Below are 25,903 nucleotides of genomic sequence, written 5' to 3' on the forward strand. Positions count from 1 at the left end.
GCACACACACATCACATTCCTTTAGGTATGCATATATATATATATATATATATATATATATATATATATATATATATATATGTCTTTGGTTATTCGGGATATATATATATATATATATATCGTGGGCATATTTATATATATGCTGTCACACATTATTGTAAAAAGAGACATGGAAATAATTCCACCTTTATAATAATGAAAAACTAAAGATTGTTAATATTTAAAATTTTACCCAGAAATATAGCACAGTGAAAGTGGACTTTCAGGAAATGGATATTTTCTTTAATGTAATAACATACATTTTATTCTCGTATTATTTCAGCCTATTTATATTCATTATCCCAAAATAAAACCATTACAATAACATTTCTATCTCATTAGTATTATGAAAAAGCTATTTTCTAAAATTTCTTCAAGAAACTGAGCCTTGATTCCCATTTCAAAAAATTATGTCCAGTTATTACTTGTCAGGGCAATAGCTACCTCATTTTTGTTATCTAAAAGATTCAATTTGTCACCAAGGTAACCTAAGCTTTCCTTCTTAAGATAATAAATTACAGTAATAAGGAAACTGACATCTGTTTTAACTTTACTTACTCGAAATTCTTTTATTAGTAAAGAATTGAAAATCTTTATAGGGCATTCTAGTTGCATACAAAGTTATGTGACTGCTTTAGACAATATGAAGCAATACATTATTCCAACTTTAAATATTGTATTCAGTAATATGTAATAGGATTAGTTATGAAATTGGGAACCGCTTTAATATGAAGAAGACAATCACCAAAGACAGCACCCTGTGTCAATTGTGTCCAATGTTATGTGTAGAACAATCTACTCTGAGATATGAACTCCTCAATGAGTCCAGGTGACAAATGTTACTGTCAGATCTGCCCCAGTCTACTCTCTCAGGAAAGTAAGTCTCATGACTGCATTTAGTTGAAGCAAAGGAACTTTTACTGAAAGAAACTGGTTGCAGAAAGATCAGCCAGAATCTGGTGTTCCCGCTCAAAATACAAAACTATTCTTTCATTTCCCACTTCGTCTCCCCATGACCAGTCCCCTGGCCAGCCAATGTGATGCCAGTAAGATGTTTTGAGAAACTCTGAGGTGTCAACCTGGTAACGTTCTATTCTCACAACAAATGGCCTTGAAGATCCTGTAAATACTGGTTTCCAGCAAAAACATCATAAATCTCAATTATGTGACTGCAGGACACTGCAAGTGGCCGTAAATATGGTCAAGCACCCACAATGCTGTCATACATCCAGAGGCAGCCAGATGTTGCAACTTCAAATTTAGATCATAAGTAGATTTTTCAGGATCCATCATAACTTTAAACAGTTGCTAAGCGATCGGTCATAAGTCAAGATCCACCTGTAGTCTAAAACAAAGCTTTTATAAATTTCTGGGCTCTTACGAATTGTATAAAATGACAAATTCTGCCAGGTGTGACTTTTCATGTGATCATGCTACAAAGTGTTGGTAATTGGAACTGGATTGTGTGAATCGATTTGAATTAGGTAAACAATTGGTGGCAATAGATTGAATAGAAGTCCAGTATAATTTTGGAAAAAAATGATATTTATATATTCTGATTTCAGCTAAGCCCTGTCAACTGCATTTGTTTGTGATTCTTCTTGCTGGGGAGGTGGAGTTAAAACAATTTCCACTTCACACATAAAAGAAAGTGTTATATTGGATTTATATTTATTGGGAAGAAACCTGTTCTTTAGAGGCAGTGTACATGAAATATATATTGCTTGGTATTTGTGTTAATCCGTAGAAATTTCATTCCGTGACAAAACAGCTTGGGAGGAAAACTACAATTCACCAAATATGTTAAATATTTGAAACTCTGCTTAAAATATGTAGAATGTTTAAATCATTTAAATATTTGAATTATTAAATAGGAAAGCCTGTTTCCAAAATTTCTACACCAATATATTCTTCACCAAAGGGCAAATGGTTTCTGTCTTTCCAATGTATGTTATCAAAACAAATTACAAATTTTTACTTAACGTATACATAAATGGAGTGTCCAGTTTTATTGAGTGGAAATGAAAATCTAATTATATGCTATCTAAAGCCTACCATTTTTTTTTAATTGCTTGTTTTCAGGGTGTCATTACATAGTCAGCAGAATCTCATGACGGTCTCCAATCTTGGAGTTATTTTTGGTCCCACGCTGATGAGAGCCCAGGAGGAAACAGTGGCGGCTATGATGAACATCAAGTTTCAGAATATTGTGGTTGAGATTCTCATTGAGCATTATGACAAGGTAGAATGTCGTGAGTTTTACTGAAATCTACGGTGAAAAAAAATACGAAATACAACTCATTATATTACTTTAATAACTAGGAATATAAATGCCTTGATTTTTTTAATGAATAAACGGAATAGTTTATTCAGTCAACAGCACCATAACATTTCCCGATTTGAAGGTAGGCTGCAACTTGGGGGGACTTCCTAAACTCATAGCTCCTGCTTGAATGACAAGGGAAGAGAAGAAGGGGGGAAAGCCCTATGCATGTTTAGCCTATTGAAGAGAGAACAAAAAGAGCTATGACGACAGTCTTCAAATATCTGAAGGATTGTCACATACCCTGCTTCCCCCAAAATAAGACATCTCCTGATAATAAGCCCAATCGGGCTTTTGAGTGCATGGCAATAAGGCCAAGCGCTTATTTCAGGGTTAAAAAAAAATATAAGACAGGGTCTTATTTTCGGGGAAATATGGTAGAAGAGGCAATAGATATATTTTTTGTGGTCCCAGACAGGGGGACAAAAAGTAATAGATTAAAACTATAACAAAGAAGTAGATGCCAGTATAGTTATCAGAAGGAAAGGCCGGACCAGGGGTGTCAAATTCAAGGCCAGTGGGCTGGATATGGCCCACGGGATGTTTAGATCTGGCCTGCAGACCCGTCCTGGAAACAGCGAAGGACTGGCCCATGGTGCCTCTGCCACCGAAAATGAAGCCTGAGCAGCCCGCACGTGGCCTCCCCAAACTCCGTTTTCGCTGGCAAAGGGCTACAGGAGGCCATCGCAGCTGAAAAAGGAGCCCTGCGGCCAAAAACAGAGCCTCAATGAGTGACATCGAGTTGGCCACGCCCCCCTGCTCCCCCAAGGTCAAACACAACCCTGATGCGGCCGTCAATTAAATCAAGTTTGACACCCCTGTTTTGTATCAGCAAATGTAATGAGCTATCCCATGACATAGTGAGTTTTCATTCAATAGATTATATGATTATCAAAGGGTTGAGAATCATCTTTCAGAAATGCTCCAATATAGGGGTTTTAAAACATTTTTGTATTATGGAAACGGTTAGGGGAAAAAATGTAGGCAAAGCCTAAATTTTTAGTAAAAGAAAATTGACTGCATTCAAAAGAACGTTTTTCAACCCCTTCATCCCTGATGGAACCATTAAAGTCTCTTAGTACGACACAGTTTGAGGGCCTGTTTCACAGGATCCAGAAATGAGCCAAGGGTTGAACTAAAAGATCTCTAAAGTCCTTTCTTACAAACTTTTGGGTTTTAAAAATTAGCTAAAATAAGCTAGGTGATGCCACCTTCATTTACACAGTTAATAAAAGATGCTCATCATAAGATATTTATTAAATTTGGTAAGGAAAAGTCTTTACCACTAGTATGTTCTGAAAAAGAAATAATCTGAATTAATCTGGAATAAAGAGGGTTACATCAGAATCACTTATATGCGCCAAAATTTAGAATTACTTTTCTAATTATTCAGAATTTTTAATGTCTGCAACGTACAGGAATTCTACATAATAATAATGTAGAGTAGCTTTCTCTGTGTTCTTACATCCAGACGTTCCCCAAATTTCTGTGAGTTTGGGAAAGGGAAGCCTCATTCTATGAAGACAGTAGGATGCTGTGTATTGTCTTACGCAATGTTGAAATATTGCATTCAGTTTTGGTCACTATGATATAAAAAAGATGTTGAGACTCTAGAAAGAATACAGAGAAGAGCAACAAAGATTTTTAGGAATCTGGAGGTTAAAACATGAAGAATGGTTGGAGGAATTGGGTAAGGCTAATTTAATGAAAAGAAAGACTAGGGGTAACATGATAGCAGTGTTCCAATATCTAAGGGACTGGCACAGTGAAGAAGGGGTCATCCTAAGCTGCAAAGCACCAGAAGGCAGGACAAGAAGCAATGGATGGAAACTAATCAATGAGAGAAGCAACCAGGATAAATTTTCTGGCAGTGAGTACAATTAATCAGTGGAACAGCTTGCCTCCAGAAGTTGTGGGTGCTTCAACACCAGAGGCTTTTAAAAAGAATAGAATAGAATAGAATAGAATAGAATAGAATAGAATAGAATAGAATAGAATAGAATAGAATAGAATAGAATAGAATAGAATAGAATAGAATAGAATAGAATAGTTGGAAGGGACCTTGGAGGTCTTCTAGTCCAACCCCCAGCTTAGGCAGGAAACCCTAAGATTGGACAACCATTTGTTTGAAATGGCATAAGGTTGACTGCCCGAGCAGGACTAGAAGACCTCCAAGGTCCCTTCAAACTGTGTCATTCTATTATTCTGCATCGTTAAATTATTTTGAAGAATTTAATGTGATACTCAAATCGTACAGAAAAACCTCTATTGGAAACAGATGACTCACGATCTCTCAGCCTGAGCAAATGCAGGTATTCCCAAAGATTCTCAACAACATGGACATTTGCTTTTATTGATAGATATTCCACACGGCCCCAGATCCCAATATTCCTCTTCGACAGCCTCAATCCAGATCCAGCTCAAGAAGGACAAGAGCAATCTGTCTCTCCACAGGTACTCGCAAGCCCAAAGGACGATATACTCCGTGTCTAGCGGATCCAGATAGTAAGTGCGTTTGATTCTGTTAGCACTGTCTGGTTTCTCACAGTTGATTATAAACGGGTGGTAATAATTGTGTTGCTCCGAGCATCAGGGGTGCTTCTCTGCTGAGCCATTTTGTGCCATTCACATGGAACCTAGCTATCTGCACTTTTTCATTTGGTCTTTTCTTATTTAACATATTTATATACCATTTACATGGGAACATTTATACATTTCTTGTTCCTTTGTTTCATCTAAAATGTTTCACTGTATTTTTGTGACCTTTCCCCACCCGCCCAACAAAATGTAGATACGCTGAGGCAGAATTAGCTGTCTTCATCGTACCCAAAGAGAATTTTTCTTTCTCCCTCTTCTGACTCAACCTGACTCAAGGGGCAGCCCTGTGGGCCAGATGTAAGCATCCTGCGGGCCGTATCCTGCCCTCGGCCTTGAGTTTGACATCCCTGGTATAGCCGTAAGCCATTTTATTATATAGTCACACTCAAGATGTTCATATTAATGCATTCTTGGGCCATCATTAATCTGTATGGGCTTTCCTACCCTTGTGCAGAATCATGAAGTAAATATGGTTCTGGTAAAGGTTAAAGTCAATTTAGATCATATTGTATTTCTGTGCAGATTCGTCAATAACAGTTAACGCTGTTTTCCTCCCAGAGGAAAGCAAAGAGAAATGTGGGGTCCTTGATGCTCTCTGAGCTGACATTTCATTACCAATCTAAGTAACATCATCAGTGCTGGCCAGGGTGGATAAAAATCAATGATCTTTTTAAAAAAATAAAAAAAATCAGATTTTTTTTTTATTTAAATCGGATTTTTTTGATTTTTATCTAATTTATTTTAATAAAAAACTTTTGGGCTAAAAATCTATCATAAGAGAGTTTTCTATTTAAGATACATAAATAATTTAGTTTATTCAGCATGAAATGGAGCTTAGTTATGTAGCATGAGGCTGTATATTCTGCAACACTGGGACTATCGGTGAGTCAACAGTGGGTCAAAGAAATAGCAGAGATGACAGTTGCTCTTTAAAAATTATGATTTAAATCGAGTTGATTTAAATCAAGCCTTTTTACTAGTGATTTAAATCATGATTTAAATTGTGATTTAAATCAACTCGCTTTAAATCAAATCTACCCTGGTGCTGGCTAAATTTGAGAAATGCCATTTATTGTTTTCATCCCCTTCTCTTAACTTTTCCACCTTCCAGGTGATTCATACAGTAGCAGCCCAGACAGCACTCCTATGGGTAGCATAGAATCACTGTCCTCTCACTCTTCAGAACAGAACAGCACTACGAAACCTGCGTCTTCTCAATCCAGGGAAAAAACAGGGGTGGTTCCATGGATTGCTTCATCATCACCATCTTCCAATGGACCTAAAAATTCAGGGCTTTGGACCACAAGTCCTGAATCCTCCTCAAAGGAGGATGCAGCGAAAACAGATGTGGAATCTGACTGTCAAAGTGTCACATCTGTTACTGGACCAGACAATGTGACTTCCCCAGGAGACTCAACCAAAAGAGGATTGTACAGTCTCTCTGGAATGAAGAGATCATCAGCTTTGTCTTTAAGGTCAATCCCTTCTGCAGAAGGTAATCTTGGAAAATATCCATTGCTTTACTGTCAATAAGTTAATTAATAGTTTGTGCGTATCTATTTTCACATATTCCGAGCCGAGAAATATTTACATAATATTGGTACCTTGGTCATCAAGCTGGATGGCATATAAATTTAATGAATGAATGAATGGAATGAATGAATGAGCATAAAATTGGGAATAGTTGCTGGCTATGCTTAAAGGCAGGGGTGTGGTGGCTCAGTGGCTAAGACGCTGAGCTTGTCGATCAAAAGGTTGGCAGTTCAGCGGTTTGAATCCCTAGTGCCGCGTAACAGGGTGAGCTCCCGTTCTGCCAACCTAGCAGTTTGAAAGCATGTAAAAAATGCAAGTAGAAAAATAGGGACCACCTTTGGTCCCTATTTTTACTTTTGGAAGGTAACAGCGCTCTATGCGCCTTTGGCGTTTAGTCATGCTGGCCACATGAACACGGAGACGTCTTCGGACAGCTCTTTGGCTTTGAAACGGAGATGAGCACTGCCCCCTAGAGTCGGGAATGACTAGCACATATATGCAAGGGGAACCTCTTTACCTTTACCTATGCTTAAAGGCAATAAGACAGGTAATATTGAGTTTTTACTAACTGGGATGACAAACCTTATATGAAACAGAAAGGATTTTTATTAAAAGCTAAAACAACACAGTGTTTGCCAATTTAGTATTTGGGAGGTATTTCAAAAATCATTAGAGAAATTAATGACAAGGTATGTAAGATTTCAATTCTGATTGCCATTTTATTTTATTAAGTTTTAATGTAGTTTCATATTAGTGGTTGTAGTTTTTCTTTCATTTATTTTTGTATAACCCCCACCCCCAGAGTTACATGGTATGAATGGGACAGCCATATAAAAGCTTAAATAACCCAAAACAGGCATCCACAAGATGTTGTTGCTGAGATGATGTTAAAATGACGGGATTATTGTGCCAATGATGTAAAAACACTGCAATTTCTATACATTTTTAGAGAGAAAATAGATTAGATGATAAAAGAATGTTTTAATTACGTAAGAGAAAATGGGAAGTCTAAACCTAGAGTCCTTTAATTCCTTTTCAAGTTATGAGTCCCTTCCAAATTTAAAGTAACACACTTCAGAAATAGCAACATTCCCTTGTCTTGTGCAAACATATTAATCTCAATTTTTTTTCTACTATAGTAAATCCCTTCGTTGACAAATATCAATTTGTTTAATTGTTACACAACATTTTAAGGGTAGTGAACTCCAATAAAGTTGGTTATTTTACCATGTTTACAATAAATGTGCTCTTACTGCTAATTTCAAATATATGACTAGAAAAAAAATTGCTGTCAGGCCTATTTTGCATTCACAATAAGGATTGTGGAAAGCCATAAATGTATATAATACGATATAACTAAGCAAATATTTGGAACTGAGTAATAGGCTAGAGAAGTGTTTAACACACCACTATAACTTTACCTTCACCTTAAATTATTATTCACACATCATGGTCTTTCAGGGAAATAATGAGAATAGAAGAGTTATCCAAAGAGTCAACAAGTTATCTATCTATCTATCTATCTATCTATCTATCTATCTATCTATCTATCTATCTATCTCCAACCTTTATTATTTTATTATTGTTTTTCACACTTACAACCATTGCAACATCCCCATTGTCATGTGATCAAAATTTGGACGCTTGGCAACTGGCCTGTATTTATGACGGTTGCAGTGTCCAAAGGTCATATGATCACCTTTTGCAATCTTTGAACAAGCAAAGTCAGTTGGGAAGCCAGATTCATTTAACAACCATATTACTAACTTAACAATTGCAATGATTCACTTAACAACTGTGGCAAGAAAAGTCATAACATGGGGTAAAATGCATTTAACAACTGCCTTACTTAGCAACAGAAACTTTGGGGTCATAAACCAAGGATTACCTGTATTGAACACCAAACTAGGAGATGTTCGAGTTAATTTCATGTAATACTTTGTTATTTAGGTAACAAAAGCTGCAGAAGTTCCTTGCAAAGTTTAGCTTCCTTGGACGCCAAGGAAGTACCAAAGATGCTAGAAAATCCAGATCTGCCTCCAAAAATGTGCAGAAGATTACGATTGGATACAGCATCGAGTAATGGCTACCAGAGACCAGGGTCTGTGTAAGTTTGTCCACATTTTGACTGTGCTTGAATTTCTTGCATTGGAAAGAAATTGGAAACTATTGGTAATCATGGAATTATTCCTTATATTTCAGGGTAGCAGCAAGAGCCCAGCTGTTTGAAAGTGGTTGCTCAGCGAAGCAGGCTAGGTAGGTATTAACTATAATAATAGGCATCCCTTTGAATATTAAGTCATATTTTACTTCTAACAACTTACAACTTCTTTTGAAATGCAGATACTACCTAATGTTGGAAGAAAATCAGCCCTTACGTTATTAGCTAGCAGTAACAGAATATTAAGAGTTGGGGAAAAAATCTAAGCTTATTTCAAGCTGAACACCCAATTTTAAGTGTCTATGGAGATTCTCAGTCATCCAGGTCATGGTTGTCCCCAAAGGTGCTTTTTCAAGAGGCAACTGGACTTCTTTGGTTTTTCTTTCAAGACGTTTCGCTTCTCATCCAAGAAGCTTCTTCAACTCTGAGCTGAAGAGAAGGATGAGAAGCGAAACATCTTCAAAGAAAAAACAGAAAGTCCAGTTGTGTCTTGAAGAAGCACCTTTGGGATGATTCTCAAGGTTTCTGACCACCATTTGCAAATTCAGTAGCATTTTCCTCCCTGACTTTAGTGAACAAGATAACTTGTTTTCAAAGTGAAATTCTAGGAATTAATACAGCTGTAAGCAAGCAAGCTTCTTATTAAGATAATGATTTTAAAGTTGAGGGAAGCAGTTATCTTGATTATTTCAAATGAAATGATTTTAAATTGGAGGGCCTTTCTTTCTTTCTTTCTTTCTTTCTTTCTTTCTTTCTTTCTTTCTTTCTTTCTTTCTTTCTTTCTCCCTCCCTCCCTCCCTCCCTCCCTCCCTCTCTCTTTCCTCCCCCCCCCTCTCTCTCTCTCGACTTTCTGGTGTTTTCTTTTAAGATGTTTTGCTTCTCATCTCAAAAAAAAAAAACATCTTTGGGAATTTTAGGTGTTTCTACAGAATTTCCTCTCTTTCTTAAGGAAGAAATTTGGAGAAACCATGCAGTGGAGCTGGGATTGCTAGAGATAAGAAGTAACTCCTTATTACAACTGATGCTTCTGAACCTTCCAGAAAATATGGGATATAGAGATTCCCCTCTAAAACAAATTACAATTTTTTGTTTATTGACTTAAGTGTTTCTGAGGGGTTTATTTTCCCCTCAGAATCCTAAAAATGGGACACAGATAATTCTAATAAATTTGAAACTAGGCTAATTTTAACCTAATTAATTAACCAAATAATTTTAATTAATTATTAATCAAGTGATAGAATTAGTTAGGATGTAACATTTATTATTTCTTGTTGGTTAAGAATGAACTTTGTCTTACACTTAATTTACATTTAAAAGCACATTGAAACTTGATAAGGAGATCATACATACATACATACATACATACGTATGTACGTATGTACATACATACATAAATACATACATACATGTATGTGTGTGTGAGAGAGAGAGACTTTATATATATCAGGCATGTATTTAGTGTTATCCATATGTAACAGGTTTGTTTATTAGAAAGTGTATAGCACATTTCCAGCAAAGGATGTTGCTCTCAGTAAATAACAAAGGCCTAACTAAATAAAATGTTTTTGCACGGTAGTGGGAAGGTTATCAAAAAGAAAGAAAGCTTAATCTTTAGAGATCTAGAGAGAAATCACCAAGAAGACCCAATCCCCAACAAATATTTTTGGGTAGCATTGGGAATAAAACAAGAGTTTCTTCAGAATTATTAAAACACAGGATCTATTTATGAAAAAGAATGTAGTATTTGAAGGAGTTTAGTCCCACCTCAAGTAAAGCTTAATAGTGTCAGGGTTCCAAGTAAGAGACCCAAGGCAGTCAAAACTCTGAGGCCTGGAGTTTCCTCAAAATTTTGATTGCCTTGGGTCTCTTACTTGATTACCACAACACTATACTTTGTGCATTGAAGCAGACTAGTATACAACAGAATGGTTTTAACCAAAATACTACATACAGGTAGTATTTGACTTACAACCGGTCACTTAGTGACCATTCAAAGTTATGATGGATCCACCCAAAAGTTACTTATGACCTGGTTCTAAAGTTCCAGTTGCTGCCTTCCATGGTCGCACAATCACATTTTGGGTGCTCAGCAACTAGCCCACATTTACACCTGTTTGCAGGGTCCCAGATGATGTGACCAAGTTGAATGACATCTTTGCTTAAAAATAGCATTTACTACTGATTTGGTGCAAAACATACCATATTGAGGTATGTTAAGCAATGAGTTTGCTTAACCACCGTAACATCCACTTAATGTCCATGGCCACCACAAAAAAAAGTCTCAAAATTAGGTTGATCACATGAGTAACTCTCTTTACAACTATCACAATGTAGGACCATAACGGGCAGGCTCATAAGTCAAGGACTACTTGTAACTGGATTTTTTATTCATAAAATTGATTGGCCACCCATCTTACCTCAGGGCAACTCTGCGCAGCTGGATCCTGCCAGTAGTCTTGCCACAACATTTGGTAGGTCAGTCCCACCACATTTTAGAGAGTGCCTTACTTTAGTTAACTGCAAAAGGGCCTGTTGGTTTGAAACATTTCTTTTACGGGTGTATTTCCCATATTGCAGTTCCAACATTTCGTTCTACTGGCGTGCTCTTCCATTCATAGATCTTTTTCTTTTTAGTCTACAATGTTTGTTTGTTGTTACTGTTTTCAAGGCAAGCCAAGGCCATGTATTCCTGTAAGGCTGAACACAGTCATGAACTGAGCTTCCCGCAGGGGGCAGTATTTTCCAATGGTAAGATGCAAATTAGCTTTTATTGTCTTTGTAGCAATAACATTACTAACTCTAGCATCTCCGTTCATCTTTAAAGAGCTGTAAGGCTGCTTGTATGTTCATTATTGCAACACAATTATTCTTCATCATATTACTTTTTCAAGCGTGAGTGATAATGTGAATATGAACATGTGTGTGTGTTTCATCATCCTCTTTTAACGACCCTATAATCCCTTGCGGGGTGGAGTCTGGGCAACTGAATGGAGTTGAGTGTTTACTGGCCGGATGCCCTTCCTGGCGCCAATGCGGAGTTTTTTTTCAGCAGATATATTCAGTGTGCCCAGAGAGAGAAATATCTGCCTCTACCTAGGATCGAACTCAGAGCTTCCTGATTGTGAGGCAAGAGCTCCACCTCTAGGCCACTGCACCATGAGTGCGTGTGTGTGTGTGTGTGTGTGTGTGTGTGTGTGTGTGTGTGTATAGGTGTGCAAATATTATTATTATTTATGTTAAACATTAAACTGTATCTAAGAGAGAAGACCATAATCAATGTAAGTCATACATTGTCCTTCTTTCTTAACAGTGTATCCATCTGTGGAACCCGGATGGCTAACTGCGACATATGAAGGCAAAACAGGACTTGTTCCAGAAAACTATGTTGTCTTTCTCTAGTGATAGTAATAATGGACAGCAGCAGTTTCTTCATGGTATCCATGGTAACCAGCAATAAGCACTGTGATATTTTTTTTTAATCTGACACAGATATGGAGGGTCTGCCAGCTATCCCCATGTATGGTTGACTCCCTTCTGTTTCTGCAACTGCAGATTATGTAGCTTATGTAGATTATGTAGAAGAGAATTTAACGAAAACAGTTGAGAGGATGGTTTTTTTGTTTTGTTTTGTTGTTTTGTTTCAGTCTGTGTTTTAAAACTGAACATGGTACTTTCTCTGTCTTCCACTGTTGGTAACGAGAAAAATCACTTTATTTCCCCCCCCCCTTTATGCACAAAATCAAATCACCTGAAAATGAATATGCTTTTTTTTTTAAAAAAAAAATCTGAATGACTGATTCTCAGTTGGTCCCTATCATTTCAAGAAAAGCTTGTATTTAAATTGTTAATAAATGTTCACAGATGTCACTGTTTGTAAAAGCAATATGGATGTTTGATAGGGATAAAAATGCGTTAATTGGAGCAACACTTCATCAAAGTGATATTTTTGTTTCAAACGGCATTTTAAAGCGGTATATGTGTGTTTTTGGTTTTTCTTCCTTCACTTCTATGTTTTATCCTATAATTATTAATAAATTATATTTATAAAATCTCACTGCTGTTCTAAAAATACATTGGAATACCAACTACATAAATAAGCTATGGTATTATTATTATATACTTTATTCATTAAACATGAAACTCGGTCAACTGAACATTCAAAAATGCATCACAAATACCATTGATTGGTGCTAATGGTTGATACGGGTTGCTGCCAGCGTCTTAGGTATCAACCAAGTACCTTCTTAAGATGTACAATGTTCCAAGTAGCGCAGTTTTTGGTAGTTCCGCTGGTGTTACTGCAGGAAGCTGCAGTTTGTTGATATATCTTATAAAATTCTTGGACATGGTACCAAGTGCCCCGATGACAATGGGTATCACTGTTACATGTTTCATCCATAATCACATAGTTTTGATGGCCAGGTCACGATATTTCACGATTTTTTTCAGTTCTTTTTCTTTGACTCTGGCGTCTCCTAGTACCGCGATGTCAATAAATTGTACGTTTCAGTTTTCGACAATTGTGATATCTGGCGTGTTGTGTTCCAAATGATTATCTGTCTGTATTTGAAAGTCCCACAAGATCTTCACCACCTCATTTTCTATAACTTTTTCGACTTTATGTTCCCATGACTTTTTGGATACAGGCAAATCGTATTTTTTACATAATGACCAGTGGATTAATTTAGCAGCTTGGTTGTGTCTAGCTTTGTAATCAGTTTGTGATGATGATGATGATTAACCATCGCACAGTCAGCCAGATGTTCAGACCGAGTTTGGCATTTTTGTCCACCTATAGAGTCCTTACCAAGGACCTGGGATAGGCAAATCTGGATGTTTGATGGTGTTACAGATATTGTCATAGGATGGAAGCTTTATTAGTATTATTAGTCACATATTCAACCAGATGTTCAGACGGGCTTTGATAATTTTATCCACCTATTGAGCCCTTCACAAGAATATTGGATAGGAAGATGTGGATGTTTGATGGTGTTAAAGGTAGTGTTGCAGGATGCAATTGCAATTGACCAATAGTGATTTTGTCAATGCAGATGGTAGTCAAATGGTGCTCCAGTTGCTTTAGGAATGCCCTCAAAGAGTCTATTACTGTTGGTACTAACTTTGCTTTCTTCTGCCACAGTGGTTCTATTGCTATTTGCTTTGTAATTTTTTCTCCATTTCTTTCTCTTCTATTCTGTCTCCAGATATTGCCACGTTCACTATCTAGACTTCTTTGTGTTTCTTACCAACAGTGATTTAAGTCTGGATGTTACGTGGGACCAGTAGTGGGATTCAAATCCCGGCACTACTAGTTCATTATTGGGAGCGTGCGACACCTCTGTGCATGCGCAGAGCATTTTTGATGATGTCTGGGCAGGTGGGCAGAGCGTCCTGCCGCCACCGCTATCAGTTCGCCCGAACTGGGGTGAACCGGTAGCAACCCACCCCTGCGTGGGAAGTGTCGGTTGGTTTGAATTCTAATGTCCCAGCGCACTTTAGCGTCTTCATTTTATATTACTTACTTTTATGGTTCCATCAGTTTTTGATTGCAGGCAAATGGTATTTCTTGCAGATTTTCCAATGCACCATTGTTGTTACTTTGTTATGCTGTTGCTTGTAGTCACTCTGTGCAATTTTTTTGCGGCAGCTAACCAGGTGATCCACTGTTTCTTCAACTTGGCAGAGGTGGCTCTTGACATCTTTTGCTGTTTTCTCAATTCTTTACCCATTTGTTCTTAAGGCTTGGTCTTGAGCATTGTTCTTGTATACAAAACAAAGTGAAATCACAGCTTCCAGCACTTTAGCTGATGGTCACCTTCATACACCTCGAGTTTTTTGCCAAAAATTAGGATGTTGTGATGTATGAGCACAGTGTTATGCAGATCCAATGTGGTTAGGTGTTATTATTTACCGTTATTTCACCTGAGATGCCTTAAAATGAAAGACCAAAATTAACTGAGAAATAAATACAAGTAAAAGAACCTGAAGTTCATTTTCAAATTTCAAAAAGTAATAAGGCAAAAAGTGAGAATCAGTCATTTTGAATGTTAAATAAAGTTAATGACTCTGGCTTGACACATGAAACATAATTAAGCTCTTCTTGTAAGCTTGACAATACTTTGAAAAGTGTAATTTAGGTAATATTGGATGCTCAATATAACATTTCTGTATTATTGCTTTCGAATTGTGTTGGGGAAGACTCCTTGGACTGCAAGGAGATCAAATCAGTCAATCCTTAAAGGAAATCAACCCCAACTGTTCTTTGGAAGGACAGATACTGAAGCTGATCCTCAAATACTTTGTCCACCAAATAAGAAGAGGGACACCTTGGAAAGGACCCTGATGTTGGGAAAAAAGATGGAAGGCAAAAGGAAAAGGGGATGGGTGAAAATGAGATGGATAGATACTAGTGTTATCTATGCAATGAACATGAATTTGATCAAACTCCAGGAGACAGTGGAGAACAGGGGAGTTTAGTGTGCTATGATCCATGGCATGGTGAAGAGTCGGACACAACTTAGCAACTGAACAACAACAACACACATACATAAAAATTTGAATAATCTTGAATAAGCAGCAGTGAAAATTCATTACTTGTGATATCAGACTAAAGTTAAACTTTACAGTAGGTTGTTACTGAAATACTTCGCAGACAGTAAAACTGAGCTGGTGCTCCTTTTATAAGATGCCAGGCTGACATTTATATACCTATTACTTGCTTGGGTTGAAGTTAACAAGAAATTCAGAATCATTTTATGATACCACATCTTATTGTTCTGGCCTGTTGTGTGCATCATTTAGAAAAAAAGGGCACATAGAACAAGGAATTTCAAGTGATAAAAGACTACTATAGCCCTAGGCTTGAGAATCAGATTGTTTAAAGCAGAGAAATCCAATTCAAGATGCATATAAGGTGGAAAAAATCCCACAAGTATATCTATCTCCAGTCTTGATAGTAAAATAACAAAAACAACTGATTAAATTATTTTGTCAGGATGATTCAGGTGACCTGTGTTTATGTGAATCTATGCCTTCGAATCAATGTGTGTGTTTTTCCCCCCTCAAGCTGCAAAAAATGATGAAACAAAAATCCATTCAGTGCTTAGTGGAACAGCCATCAATATATTCTAAAGTTCATGGAAGGCAAAAACAAGCAAGCTTCTCCTCCTGAGATGTAAAAATTTAAGGAGTCCATGCGAATTTTACTCTGCTAGTCCTTGCTGACTACAGAGTACGATGCTCATCTCTGTTTCAAGGCCATTGAGCCAATGCTGTCTGAAGACATTTCCATGGTTGTGTAGCTAGCATGACATCAACAACAATGCTGTTACCTTCCCACTGTAGTTGTACCTATTTATCTACTCACACTCGCATGCTTTCGAACTGCCAGGTTGGCAGGGGTAAATAACAGGAGCTCACCCCATTACATGATATTCGGGTCTCGAACCTGTCAGCTTTCCAGCCAACAAGCCTTAACCGCTGAGCCACGACGACGACGCCCTTCTGAGAAACATATTTGCAAATGGGTCTTTTTGGAAAAATCAAGCCAGCCAATACTATAAATCTTAAATTCAGAATGGAATTAACATTAGTCCAGGTTAATATACTTCTTACATCAATCATGGAAGGGAAATTCAAGAAAATTCCATATATGGTCAGATTATACCCAGGTGTGTTGGTATTACAAATAGATAGCTCATGTTCTCCTTTATTGTCTACTTTATATGAACACACTTTTAGTACATCCTTGGTATATATGGACACTCAAATACTTTGGCCACCTGATGAAAAGGAAGGACTCACTGGAGAAGTGCCTAATGCTGAGAAAGATTGAGGGCAAAAGAAGAAAGGGATGACAGAGAATGAGGTGGCTGGATGGAGTAACCAAAGCAGTAGGTGTGACCTTAAATGGACTCCAGAAGATGGTAGAGGACAGGAAAGCCTAGAGGAACGTTGTCCATGGGGTCGCGATGGGTCAGACACGACTTTGCAACTAACAACAACAATATATGGACATATTTTATATATCCTTGGTATATCCTAATGAATAATTTCAGGTACTTGTACTTAATTCTATTTAATACATCACCCCTACAGAAACCACCTCTCATTTAATATGACAGACATTTACAGATTAAAAAGCCCAACAAATTAACAGTGCTGGTGCTTTATGGTATATTTGATGTCCTCTGCTTTTTATTTTAGTCCATTTTTTTCTGTTCAATCATCTCTGTTTCTTAGGTTTTTGTGATATTTTATGACCAAATCTGAGCGATCATCCTGACTTTCTAAATTATTTAAATAATTTATTGGGTGACATATAACAAATTTCTCTTTTTGGGGGGGGGGGTTATTTTTATTTCTCATAAACATGTCTTAAATGTACAGTCTCTTATCTATTGTTAATCATACATATTCTCTTTTGACTTTTCATATTAGTTCGTTAAACAATTTAAGTATCTTCAGGGTTACCATTCCATCTCCCTTATTTTACAACAATCCTTCTCCTTCTCCATTCTTTCCCTTCCCTCCCTTCTTTTGTCCTCTTCTACTTTCTTCTTTCCTCCTCTCCTCCCCTTTCTCCTTCCCTTTCCTTTCTCCCACACCTCCCTTCTTCCTCCCTTCTAACCTTCTCTCCTACTCTTATTTCCCCTCTCTTTCTTCCTCTCCTACATATAACTAATTTCAAGAACACTTTTCAGCATGTGCCACATCAAATTTTCTTGCCATAGCTTAAGTGAAACAGTTTGAGAAGGGTCAAACAATGCAAGTGCTTAAGATACATGGGGAATTACCGTATTTTTCGAAGTATAAGACGCACCTACCTTTTTTGGTGAAGAAAAGAAGAAAAAGAAATCTCCCTCTGTCTCTGCCCCTGAGCAATTTTGCCTTGTTGCAGCAAACAGCCCGCTTTACTTTCATTTCATTTTCAACATAGCTTGATTAGCACAAGGGGGAAAAAAATCTGCTCCAGCAATTTACCTCTTTACAGCAAACAGCAGAGCCCTGCGCAAAACAGCTGAGAGCAAATCAGCTTGAGAGTCGGGAGGCCAATCTAATCAACTTGTGCTAATTAGGCTGTGTTGAAGCTGAAAGGAACTGTTTCTTCTTGCTGTTTGCTTGTAAGGAGGTAACTGCTGCGAGGCAGAGGCCAAAGGGTGGGGGCCAGTGGGTGGGCGGGGCTACATTCGGTGTATAAGACACACCTAAATTTTCACTCCCTTTTTGGGGGGGGGGAAGGTGCGTCTTATAATCCGAAAAATACGGTAATGTACTATTAGGAAGTTGAAGAAACCTTTTTTAAAAATGCGATATTCGACTTTTTTATTGTTGCCAAGAAAATTTGATTGTGTTCATGTAATTACAACTCAAGCTCAGCTGAGGGACATCTCTACCTTTCTAATATAATGATGCACGACTAATTTATTTCTAGATGAAAAGAAAATTGCCAAATCACTGTACCAAATCTATCTTTCTGTATCTGGAAGAGAGAGCGAGAATAAGGGAAAAGAAAGAGAAGCATGGAATAAGAAATGAGTTCTCCAATCTCAATTACATCTTCCATCTAAGATGGAGGGGAGTTTTTTTCTTTAAAAAATAAGCAAAAAAAAAAAGGATGTAGATTTAGCCATGCTCAGAATAGATTCATTGAAATCAGTAAGATTTAATTGAATCAGTTGGTCTCTAATCATGAAGTGCTCTAGATCCAATCAGTGTCTTAGTTTCATCCGTTGGTACCCCACGTGTAATTAACATTTAAGTATAGAGAAGGCAATACTGGTAGTCCTCAATTTACGACCACAATTGAGCCCAAAATTTCTGTTGTTAAGTGAGACATTTATTGAGTTTTGCCCCATTTTACGACCTTTCTTGCCACAATTGTTAAATGAATCACTGCAATTGATAAGTTAGTAACCCGGCTGTTAAGTGAATCTAGTTTTCCCCATTGACTTTGCTTGTCAGAAAGTCGCAAAAGGCTAAGGGACCAAAGTCAAATGTATGTAAAAAGATTGTATAATATATTGATAGAAATAGACTCGGAAACAGAATTAGTTAAAGACTGTGTGATAAAATGGGTGCAAAATTTTGAACAACCAATAATGATGGAAACATGGGAGAATATATGGGTAAGAAATGTGAAATTTACACAAGCGCAAAATTTAAGAGAAAATTTTTGCAAAATGTTTTGTAGATGGTATTTAGACCCTAAAAAATTATCTTGTATGTACCCGAATGTACAACCTAAATGTTGGAGATGTGATTGTGAGGATGCTACTTATTTTCATATATGGTGGACATGTAAAAAGGTTAAAGCATTTTGGATAAAAATTTGGTGGATTTTACAAAATATTTTTAAAAAGAGGATAAAATTTACACCACAGTTGTTCTTGTTGGGTATAGTTGCGGACTGTACGGTTATAGAGACTAATTTGATTTTGAACTTAATAACCGCAGCAAGACTACTGGTGGCGCAATATTGGAAGAAACAAGACATATCTACTATTCAAGAATGGACATTAAAAGTAACAAACTTAGCAGAGATGGCGAAAATTTCGGCGTATTTGAAGGACCATTCAAATGAAAAATATGTGAGGGAGTGGAGAAGATGGATAGATTATATTCAAAGCAAATATCGGATTAAAAAATTGCAGATAGGTTATGAATAAATATAAAAATGTTATGTAATTAAATTTAGTACGATGAATGGGGAATTAAAGTACTAGAGAGTGGTAAGATGCTATAGTTAATTAGATTATGTTGGATTATGATTGTTGAATAATATACCCTGTATTTTGTTCTGGGAAGTAGGGAGGGGGGAGGGAAAGGGTAAGGGAGGGGGAAGGGGTGGTGGGGAAGGGTTGGGGAGGGAGGAGGGAGGGGTGGATATGTATGTAAAATTTTTTCAAAACTTCAATAAAAAAAATAATAAAGTCGCAAAAGGCTAATCACATGACCCTGGGATACAGCAAAGGTCATCAATATGAGCCAGTTGCCAAGCATCTGAATTTTGATCACATGATCATGGGGATGCTGCAACGGTCGTAATTGTGAAAACTGTTCATAAGTCACATTTTTTCAGTGCTGATTTATCTTTGAACGGTCACTAAATGAACCATTGTAAGTCAGGGCCTAGCTGTAATGAAATGAATGTGTTTCAAGAAACCACTCTTTTTATGGTGTGCACATATTTGCAATTTGTTTTGGTCAAAGAGCTTTCTCAGGGCTTTGAAGCAGGGGTGAAATCCAGCAGGTTCTGACAGGTTCTGGAGAACTGGTAGCGGAAATTTTGAGTAGTTCGGAGTACCCCAGAGTGGGGTCGGAATGGAGATTCTGCAATATCCTCCCCCCAGGAGTGGGGAGGGAATGGGGATTTTGCAGTACCCTTCCCCTGCCATGCACATCATTCCACACCACGCCCACCAAGCCACGCCCACCGAACCTATAGTAAAAAAAATTGAATTTCACCACTGCTTTGAAGCACCATCTGATTCAGTTTATTAAATATAGAAGTGGAACAATTAGATCAGAAATGGCAAACCTTGTAGGTTTGGCATGTTAAAAATTGGGCAAATGCCTAACTTGAATCTGCTGGCGTATTGCATCTTCCCCCGCCCCCCGAACAAAATAGAAACTATTCTTTGCATATTTACTTTTTAAAAAATAGTCCAATTGTGTGTGATTTATTTATTTATTTATTTACTTATTTACTTATTTATTTATTATATTTCTATACCACCTTTCTCCCGTAGGACTCAAGGCGGTGTACAGTCAAGAAAAATATAGATACACAAACATCATAAAATTGCTAATTAAAATTATTATTATAACATAGTGATCCCCAGTATCTGCCACCTGTCACTTACTTATGGCGGTGTTCTCTTTCTGTTGACAAGTCCTTACGGTCTACCTGAGGCAACTTGGAGTCTCATGAGGCCTTTGTTCTTGAAGCAGCTTCAGAAAGTGCTCCTATGGGGCCAATGCAGCCTCGGAAAACCACGTGAAAGCACACCTCATTCCTGGATCATTTCTGGATGCTCTGAAGGCCGTATGGGAGTCCTTTCTTTCCATCTCTAGAAGGTCCACAAGCCACGCAACAGTACAGCACATTCTTTGAGTGACCTCTGCAGCGTCCCAAAAAAGCACATGGGGCGTGCTTTCAAGAACAGTTGTTAGGTGTTGGGGAATGTGAATATTTGTTGGGCATTGGGGAATACCGGTGAGTCACCTATCCTAAATTTCCCATCCCTGGATTAGATTCATCGCAACCAGTGGCTTCGGTTTGGAATTGCTTGTTACATGAAAAGACACATTTGGAGTGATTACTTGTTTTCTTTGGAAGCTGAAGTTACATTCTGATGATGATATTTGAGGAGAACACATTGGTTATCTATTCTGACCAAGCTCCCCAAACACAACAAACCTTCTGAAGTTAAATCAATGATTCCTTTATTAGGAGTGCCAGCAGCCCTGACAAAAAGTTTCTCTCTCACCGCAGGCTAACACGTCCGTCCACCAGGGAGATGAATAATTATCTGCCAGATCTATTCTCTGCCCCATCTTTTATCCCCAAAGCTAGGGTGGGGCTTCGCTAGCGGTGGCTCTTCCATCCCAAGGACCATTGCTTTCTGCTCCTCTGCCTTCTGTGCATCCGCGCGTCAGGCACTGGATCCAGCTATTCCTCCTCTTCTTCATCAGCTACATCCAGGCCTGGGGGTTGTTGACTCTCCATCTGAGGGCTGACAGATGGCTTAGGCTCCGCCTCTGTCTCTCTCTCTCTCTCTGCCAGTTCCATTCCCTCTTCCCCCCTCGGAGCTCTCAGATTGCCTTGATGCTGACCCTGACTCCCACGCCTCCTCCTCATCTGATTCAGCTGCTGGAGGGGACGGCAGCTGACAGGCCAATGACATTTTCCTTTTGGGGACAACTTCCCTCCCCCAAATTCCATATGGTGCCTTCCTTTCCAATATTGAGAAAAGTGTCTAAAATGGACCGTTTCATGTGGATTCGATGTTTTAGCTTTTGTCAATGGGCTCCTATCCCCCATTCTCTGTAGTGTCATCTTGTTTATGATGATGTAATATTCATTGTAGTTATATGTTATACCATGTAAGTATGTGTCTTTCTATTGTAAACTGCCTTTCTATTGTAAACTTGGGAGTATAGCAGTATAAAGAAAATAAAGTAAATGCATACAGAGAAAATGTAATATTGTATGCGGAGGGACATTCAATTCTGTGTGCTTTCTCTTTCTTTATTAAGATACATTGAGCATTCTTCCTGGCAGTGACACAAAAGCCACATAAATCAGCCTTATTCTATTAATGCTGGATCAAGGCAGTGCTGTTCTGGATAAACTAAACAAATCAACTATGCATTTACTAAAGGGGGGAGGGAGGGAAATAGCCTAGGAAAACAGCAGCCTGAAGCTGATTAATAGAACAGTTGCCTTTCAAAGCACAATCCAAAGGTTTGCAGAGGTAATGAACTACATTTATTCTGCTAGACATATTTGTTTAGAATAGCATGTTTTGTATGTGTTGTATTTGTTTTTGCATAAGTATGCACATAAAAATCTTTTTGCGAACGCATTTCCTACAGGCCTGAAGGAATTAATTTATTCCCACTTTCCCCCCGCAATAGTGGAATGGTGGAATAAGCATGCTTTTGATTTAAAATAATGACAAGATTTAGCTTTTTTTTTTTAATCCAAGATATCAATTCCATTATCTGAACTCCATTGTAATATGTGCTGTTGGTAGCCATAAATAAAGCATAAATAATGTGCTGAAAATTGCAGCATTGAATAGCTTATATGCTATAACTCTGAAATATGGCACTTTTTATGTTCTTTATTATAAGCATTTTAATTGATCTGTGGAGGAGGGAGGAAACCTTTCTGACAAAGATTTCAAATTACTCTCAGGTTTTTAAATGTTCAAAATATAACGGATTCAAGTAAGATTTAACAAATATTATTTCCTCCTAAATTAACAGATTTTTCCCCAAAGGTTTTGTATAGTACTTTTAATATTTTATATTTTATCACTGGATTCTGTACCCAGTAATAAGTTAAGTTGCTGTGAGTAAATAGACATTTTTGTGTATTTCATGATGTGCTTGGAAGGGGAGAGAAAAATTGTACATAAATTATACATAACTAACCAACTCACTCACTATCAACCAGCATATATTTCCTGGTGAATTCTGCCTCTACGGTCTGCAGAAATGAAGTACGTAAAGGAATTAAAATGACTTATTCTTCTTTTCCTTGTAATCATGTATTATTTAACTGCAGAAAAACCCACACTCTTGGTTTCTTATGATTGAGTTGATGATCCATTACTCCTTCTTGAGAATTGTTGAAAAACGTCACTGAAAAATGCTTGGCTCTCAAGATTTTACTAAAGGAAACTCCCAACAAGATTGGAACCCAGCCTTGTTAAGAAATGTTGGTGCTGAATTTATGATTAGCAAAGGAGACGTTTAAGGCAGGTACAAAAGGCAGTGCATTTTGACTGCAATTCAGTGTTTTATAAGGTTGGAAATACCAATCCTAGAACTGCACTACATCATTTGCAAAAATGTTGATTTTTTTTTTTTAAAGACTTTCAGCAAAGTATTAGGCACCATTGGCATTAGGGTGCTTCGGCTCAACATTAGGATTGTATGCCTGCTCTCAAATAGTAAATCAGATAGTAACTTCGTTGCTGAATGTTAGTGATGAGATTCTCTCCTTGAAAAAAAAAAAAGTGGAAGTAAGCTCCTGAATTTCTGTTTACTGTCAGGGTTCCAAGTAACACCCGCAACGAAAGAAGACTCCTAGGCTTGAAGTTCCTCAAAGTTCCATTTATTAGAGATGTCATATTGGCACATCTGGGAAAACCTGAATTTGAAAGCTTCCAGGATTTCCCCACCCAACAGAAAGTCCCAAGTCCCTGCCCAGCACCCACAAATCCATCACATGGTCCAATCAAAGCACCGTCCCAACTTGAGATGCCTCCCTGCCACATCGCTCTAGGTGCAGGGCAAGATGTCCTTGACTCTCTGAGAAAAGAATGTTATGACTATATATCACCCGTACTCCATACAATCCCCCCTCCCAGTTCCACAGTAGGAAATGTGGCAGGCCTGAAGGCCCAATGCAAAAGACCTGACATTTACTTTTAAAGGTTTCACTATGATAGTTTCTACAAGTTTATGTAGAAGAATTCCACTCATATTATTCATCCAAATATTCCCTCTGTGCTACCCAAGCATTAATAGAGAAGTATTTTTCTTGTGTGACGTGTTGAGAAATATAAAATGTTGACCTAGAACAAGTCAACTTGTCAAAGAACTTACTCCTGCTTTTATTGGGACTAACCCTCCATTATTTAGATCAGCACCTTTGTCATCTGCTACCTGGACCTAAAGTTGTCTTCCCCATCCTGTGTCCTTCCCATTTTTGCTACATGGGCAGGGTTGATGATGAGTCTAGTCTATGCTATGCAGAAAACTAGCTGGAGATGGTCTTCATAACTGAGTTTGGCTGCTTGAGCATTGTTCTCACACCAAATCACCTGCTTGAGAATGAAGCATATAAACAGAAACACTTGTGCTGCTAAATACTATTTCAATAAAGGGGTAACAACAGAGCCAGCATGGCTGGCTGGGGAATTCTGGAAGTTGAAGTCCACAAGTCTTAAAACTGCCAAGTTTGAAGACCTCTGCCTTAGGATTTTGCAGGAAAAATCTTGAGTCGTGTAAAAGTTCCCATCTTCTTGGGGGGCTTCGAAATTTGCATCCAGGTACTTAACTGGCAGTTCAATTGTCTTTTAACTGAAATATTGCTTTGCATTCTTTAATGCAGTGTCAAGAGCACCGCCTTTCCATTGTCCTTACAGTTTGTAAGGATGCATAACTAATTTAGCAGGAGCCTGCCTGCCAAAGATCGTGATGTACTTTTTAGTATAAACAGCAAAGAATTCATAGGAGCCTTTACTGGCCTTCACTGTCTATACAGAAAAGACGTTTGGGTTCTCTTTGAAAGCAATTTGGTGGCTGAGAAAAATCCACCAGCGTAACTAAGAGGAATATTGGTTAGTTGTACTCAGTTGTGGTATATTTCCTATGCTGTCATTGTAAATCTATTTGATTTCTCCTTATAAATGAATGGCGATGGGAGGAGGAGGGAATATAGAAATATTTGTGGTACAACATCTCATAGAAATACATAATGTAGGAAGAGATTTTGCAATCTAACTTCCTGCCCCATTCAGGGATTCACTACACTAATGTTTCCCAATCTTAGCAACTTTAAGATTTGTTGTTGTTAGTTGCAAAGTTGTGTCCAACCCATCGCGACCCCATGGACAACATTCCTCCAGGCTTTTCTGTCCTCTACCATCCTCTGGAGTCCATTTAAGCTCACGCCTGTTGCTTCAGTGATTCCATCCAGCCACCTCATTCTCTGCCACCTCCTTCTTCTTTTGCCCTCAATCTTTCCCAGCATTTGGCTCTTCTCCAGTGAGTCCTTCCTTCTCATTAGGTGGCCAAAGTATTTGAGTTTCATCTTCAGGATCTGGCCTTCTAAAGAGCAGTCAGGGTTGATCTCCTCTAGAACTTACCGGTTTGATCGCCTTGAACTTCAATTCCCAGAATTCCCCAGCCAACATGGGTGCACCACATCATAACTCACAGATGACCATATCAGTAACTCCAATGAAGTAGATTCTACTTCCCAACGCAATGTGTTTTCCTTGTGAAATAGTTCTTACAATTGGGAATGTTTTTCCTGATAACCAGGGAAAATATTCTTCTTTGAGCAAATTCTTTCTCGTCCTTTCTCCTGGAACAACTTTGAACAATTCTGCTACCTCTTCTGCATGACAGCCTTTTTGATTTCTGAAGACATCTCATCTGTCCTCAGTCTTCTCTTTTCTGGGCTAAATAGACAGTTACAAGCACCAGTTTAACTGGTCAGACTGTATATTCCCATGAAACTCTTAAGTGAACAAAGACCAAGTCAGTCTTTTGCAACAGTGCAAAATTAAAGATGTCTTTTTCGGTACATTTGAATGCATATTTACTCTTGATGTACAATTGTGGACTGATTCATAATATACACAGTGAATGTGGTGGATTCAAGTTAGGACAGATTTTTAGTTAATACTTTTTTACACCTTCTTTGGAAGAATGATGAAACTTCTAAATATTTTTAAATCCCCAGCTAACCGCTTTTTCTGTTCTTGATTTTTATATCTCCTTGC

The 25,903-nt window shown here is 37.8% G+C and overlaps 1 protein-coding gene across 3 annotated transcripts in view; it reads left to right on the forward strand.

The window, feature by feature from the left end:
• Nucleotides 1-12,708, forward strand: part of ARHGAP42 (Rho GTPase activating protein 42) — a 174,733-nt gene extending 162,025 nt beyond the window's left edge. The window contains exons 18-24 of one of the 3 annotated variants that reach the window (XM_034408886.3): nucleotides 2,122-2,281; nucleotides 4,723-4,867; nucleotides 6,072-6,455; nucleotides 8,444-8,600; nucleotides 8,696-8,749; nucleotides 11,323-11,402; nucleotides 11,965-12,708. In XM_034408886.3, coding sequence (XP_034264777.2) covers nucleotides 2,122-2,281; nucleotides 4,723-4,867; nucleotides 6,072-6,455; nucleotides 8,444-8,600; nucleotides 8,696-8,749; nucleotides 11,323-11,402; nucleotides 11,965-12,053 — 1,069 coding nt within the window. In that variant the 3' untranslated portion in view covers nucleotides 12,054-12,708. The remainder of the gene's footprint in view (nucleotides 1-2,121; nucleotides 2,282-4,722; nucleotides 4,868-6,071; nucleotides 6,456-8,443; nucleotides 8,601-8,695; nucleotides 8,750-11,322; nucleotides 11,403-11,964) is intronic. The other 2 variants (XM_034408895.3, XM_034408904.3) reach the window with 2 other exon arrangements.
• The last annotated feature ends 13,195 nt before the right edge of the window (nucleotides 12,709-25,903 follow it).

Source organism: Pantherophis guttatus, chromosome 5 (genome assembly GCF_059756535.1).
Source record: "Pantherophis guttatus breed Tessera chromosome 5, ASM5975653v1, whole genome shotgun sequence".
Lineage (NCBI taxonomy): Eukaryota > Metazoa > Chordata > Lepidosauria > Squamata > Colubridae > Pantherophis > Pantherophis guttatus.